At 36.3% G+C, this 5,000-nt stretch overlaps 1 protein-coding gene across 1 annotated transcript in view; it reads left to right on the top strand.

Annotated features, from left to right (window-relative positions):
* The window catches only part of hgo (homogentisate 1,2-dioxygenase), a 15,785-nt gene that overhangs the window by 9,882 nt on the left and 903 nt on the right, over nucleotides 1-5,000 (top strand). The window contains exons 4-9 of the mRNA XM_043022720.2: nucleotides 1-103; nucleotides 488-667; nucleotides 2,382-2,479; nucleotides 2,640-2,768; nucleotides 3,170-3,296; nucleotides 4,438-4,619. The exon at nucleotides 1-103 is cut by the window's left edge and continues 75 nt beyond it. Coding sequence (XP_042878654.1) covers nucleotides 1-103; nucleotides 488-667; nucleotides 2,382-2,479; nucleotides 2,640-2,768; nucleotides 3,170-3,296; nucleotides 4,438-4,619 — 819 coding nt within the window. The remainder of the gene's footprint in view (nucleotides 104-487; nucleotides 668-2,381; nucleotides 2,480-2,639; nucleotides 2,769-3,169; nucleotides 3,297-4,437; nucleotides 4,620-5,000) is intronic.

Genomic DNA, 5,000 nt, shown 5'->3' with positions numbered 1-5,000 from the left:
GGAGATGCAACTGTGCGTCACGGGTGCATCATCCACATCTACTCCTGCAACAAGTCCATGGGAGATTCCGCCTTCCAGAACAGCGATGGGGATTTCCTTATTGGTAGGTTGGAGGGGAGGCAGCTTCGTCGCGTTTCTGCCTGTGTCTGTGTATTGTGTTTTCTATGGGTTGTAATTGACTTGTAAGAGTTTCTGCCATGGGATCCTTCTACCCATTGTAAAAAGTTGTGCATATGTAGAAGTTAAACCGTGATCATTCCAAAATTTACTGCATATCATTTCGGTCAATGTTATTGTTATCATTGTTATTGTTATTATTTTCAGAAATATTAGTGTTAGTGATAGAGCATAATTATTATTACTGTTGTTACCATCCCTCCCTAATATATACTCATCGTCATAATCACAATCATCACCATGATCACCACTATTATTAAACATTACGGCCCACCATTATTATTAAACATTACGACCCCCCTCTCTCCAGTGCCCCAACAGGGAGTCCTGGACATCACCACCGAATACGGACGCCTTCGTGTGAGCCCCAATGAGATCTGCGTGATTCAGTCGGGCATGAGGTTCAACGTGGCTGTTGAAGGTCCTACTCGAGGATACATACTCGAGGTCTACGACGGCCACTTCGTCCTGCCGAACCTGGGCCCCATAGGTACGTTCGGTCCTCAAGGAAAAAAGAGTTTGAAATCGATATTGGTTGTTGTCGGGAATTAAAATGTTTGGTGTTGATCGGTAACCTTGTTAGTTCTGATGATGACCTTGTTTATGAAGATGGAAAATATTCAACGCTTTTGATATTCAAGGGATGATGGTGAAAGGAAATTTTGTTTTCTTTTTGTGTAGCTCAGAATTAGAGTAACGTGATGTGCTGATATAACTAGCTTTTACAAACGTGAACATGGTGGCATATCGGCGTTTAATGTACTAATATATAGATGCATTTCGTAGCTATATATACAATGTTATTTAGTTGATTAGGACTTGCAACTAACAACATCTCTAATTAATGCTTATGTTAAGTCTAATATTTACACTGGTCTCTGTGTTGTTGATTTAATAATTTCCAGTATTTCCGAAGCTAATCTCAGATTATTTATTCAAAGACAAAATGGGAAAAAAAGTAAATTTATCATCACAACGCCTAAAAATTCATTTTTGTCTTTGAATAATTGTAATATTCCCTTACTTTAAATTAGCCAGAGGCCAGTGACTGCATGCCGAATTTAAACCAATTGAAGGGGGAAAACACATGTAAACAAAAACAGGGGTACCAATAACACAGACGTGGGGAATAATGTACTCACTTCTACAGGAACTGCCAGCTTTAATCCCTTATAAAGGCATTATGGTGGAGGAGGGAATTCAGCGCATCCGTATGGTAAGCTTCAGCATTGCATGATATTTTTTTTTATGAATAGCTTTTCATGTTATTGCATGTGCCGAGAATACGTGATTTATTATGCAAAGTGTTTTGATTATCGACTAGAATAATCTCATTAAAAAGCTCGGCCACTTGTTGGTTGATAAGTGAGCATAAATGAATATACAGTTTGTGGTTAAATTTATTACTATTATGATGATGATTAATATCATTATCAAACTATTTCCTCATCATCGTTAGGACCATCACAACCTCGTTATCATTATGAGAATTTCACATAAATTTAAATTCAGACTAACCCCCCCACCCCCCACCCAAAAAAAAAAAAAAATCCTCAACTTAACTCTAATATAAAATATCTAAACAATCCATACATATTTGATAAAATCAGTAAACATTCGTTATTTGCCAAACACAACCAATATAATCATATTTGAAAGACGACCTACATACCTTCACTTTTTTCCCAGAACGAGGTTTCTAATTCTCAAATATTTTCTTGACCAAAGAATCCCACCACTAATGGCATTGTTGTGTGATTTCGAAACTGTATCCTTGCCTTCCAAATATATTTATTACCTTTGCTATCATTGACATTGGCGTCTGTGTTGTTATTGTTCTTTTATCATATTGTTACAGTTATTATGAAGTATATTATTAAGTATTATTGTTTTACTTTCATTATTGTAATAATGATAGTTATTATAATGATACAATAATGATGATATTAATGATAGTATTGATATTGATAATCATAATGATGATGATTATTATTATTAATATTATCATTATCACTATCATTAGTATCATCAGTATCGTCTTTACTATTATCACTGCTGTATTACTATCATCATTATTAATACCAGTAGTAGCAGCTACAATATTACAATATTATTACCCACATTACTTGTAAAATCAACATCCTTATCATCATCATTATTATTACCATCATTATCCACACATCCTCCTCCCTCCCTTCCTTCAGGTGCCAACGGCCTGGCTAATCCACGTGACTTCCTGACTCCCGTTGCTTGGTACGAGGACAGGGACGTGAATGACTACCGCATCGTTAACAAGTACCAGGTATTCTTAACCGCTCGTTTGGTGGTACCAGGTACTTCGTGGTTCTGGGATTGCGGTACCAGGTATTGCTGTTGGTCATATTTTAACTGATATTTAATTAAAAACACATAGGAACGCAGGTCACTCAGGGCGCTCACCACAATCTTATTTATGTCCATAGGGCCACCTGTTCGAGGCACTCCAAGACCACTCTCCCTTCGACGTGGTTGCTTGGCACGGTAACTACGTCCCCTACAAGTACAACCTGAAGAACTTTATGGTTATCAACGCAACGGCCTTCGATCACGCTGTGAGCCTGCCAAGGAGTAGTTGTTCTTCGTAAAGTCTTGTGTATATGTGTGGAAATATATGTGTTGTGTGTATGTATGATTATATATATATATATATATATATATACATATATATATATATATATATATATATATGTATGTATGTATGTATATATATATATATAAAATGTATTTATATATATAAATATATATATATATATATATTTACAATATATTTGCCTATACATATTCATAAATGCATACACACATATATATGTATAAACATATATATATATATATATATATATATATATATATATATATATAACTCAAACCTCAAAGCATCCACAACACCAACCCCCTCCCCTCCCCCACCTCCCAACGCTAGACGAAGCCACTAACCTCCAATTCCCGTTCCCAGGACCCGTCCATATTCACGGTGCTGACTTGCCCGAGTACGAAGCCAGGAACTGCCATCGCTGACTTCGTGATCTTCCCTCCGCGATGGGCCGTCCAGGAACACACCTTCCGCCCGCCCTATTATCACCGTTAGTTGCCCGCTTGAGAGTCCTGGATCTCTCTGTTGGTTCTGTTTGATCTGTTAGGACTGGTAGTGCCGTGCCGTTGGTTTTGTTAGGCTTGCTGAATCTTTTCATTTTTTATATAGATATGTATATGTAGATAAATAGCTATATTTCTTATACTAATGATATTATTATTGTTATAATCATCATTTTAATTGTCATTGTTTTTGTTATCATTATTATCATTACTATTATTATTATTATTATTAGTAGTAGTAGTAGTAGTAGTGTTATTATTATTATTATAATTGTTATTATTATTATTGTTATATTTAATTGCTTATTTCTGTCTACTCTAATAGTGCTGGGATAATCCTATAGATCCGAGGCGCTACCAGAATGCTGCTACCTTATTGATAATACCCTTAAGACTATATTAACCGTTTTCAATTTTTTTTCTTTCTATTTCCCCTTTTGATGTTGGTCTTTAATTTCCTTCCATTTCCAGCTCATTTATCCATTGTCACCGTCTCACATTTCGTATGTTGAAGATGGCTACTCACCTAACCTAACCTTGTCTTAGAATATCTTATTTTTGTTAATTTTTTTTTTGTTTAGTCTCTCGGTCTTTGGGTTTTAGCTTGCAGTCTTTGCAATAGAATCTCTTCTACTTTCAATATACCTTCAGAGTTAATATTATGTTTTCCATTTTTCTTTAATTCGTGATCTTTTTTCAGTTGCATTGGCTGACAGTTAACGTCTCTTCTGCTCTATATCTTTTATTCCAATTTTATCATTTATGCTGGCGGTTTTCGTTCATTGTTGATTACCTTTTTTGTTCGTAGCTCAGTTTATCAGTTGTTATATATATATATATATATATATATATATATATATATATATATATATATATATATATATTTTTTTTTTTTTTGTTTTTTTTTTTTTTTTTTTTTTTTGGGGGGGGGGGGGGGTATACGTAAAATATCTCTACCTCACTGTCACAAGTAATGCAAATAATACGCGTCAGAAAAGATGGGCAAGTAAAGACCATCCCTACCATAACCTAACCCCTGTCCACAACTCCCAACCATCCACGAAACCAACAACGAAAACCCCCAAACCCAATCGCGTTGTCTCCATCAAAGACCTCCCTTTCCTTCAGGTAACTGCATGAGCGAGTTCATGGGCCTCATCTTCGGCAACTACGAGGCCAAGGAAGAAGGATTCATGCCTGGAGGAGCTTCCTTGCACTCCATGATGACCCCACACGGGCCGGACGTCCAGTGCTTCGAGGGAGCTTCCAAGGGCGAGCTCACTCCAGTTCGGGTCGCGGATGGCACGCAGGTAAAGGCCGAGGAGGAGAGGGACGGGACGTGGATTTGCGTGTTGGGATTTCTGGAGGGATTTCTGAGGATAGGTTTTGTGTGATGTTATGTGGGGTGATTATAATTGCGGAAATGGTGATGGGCTTATGAGAAGGATAATTGGATAATTTTAGTCAAAATGAGGATGTCAGTATTAATATTTCTAATATTGTTAACGATATGTTCTCTCGTTATTACCTTTTGGAGGGTAAGTTCGAGTCACGGCCAGGGAAGTATTTACATCTCTATATAAAAATGCGTTACTGCATTATTCCATTATACACCATTAATGATTGGAACAATAGTGATGATGACCATCATAGTAATGATATAAATATCTAGTATTATTAATTTATAGTTG

This window comes from Penaeus japonicus, unplaced genomic scaffold (genome assembly GCF_977035675.1).
Source record: "Penaeus japonicus unplaced genomic scaffold, GWHDUDI00000001_assembly GWHDUDI00000024, whole genome shotgun sequence".
Taxonomy (NCBI): domain Eukaryota; kingdom Metazoa; phylum Arthropoda; class Malacostraca; order Decapoda; family Penaeidae; genus Penaeus; species Penaeus japonicus.
The sequence above is the reverse complement of the archived record's forward strand: the minus strand, read 5'-3'. Positions and strand labels throughout refer to the sequence as shown.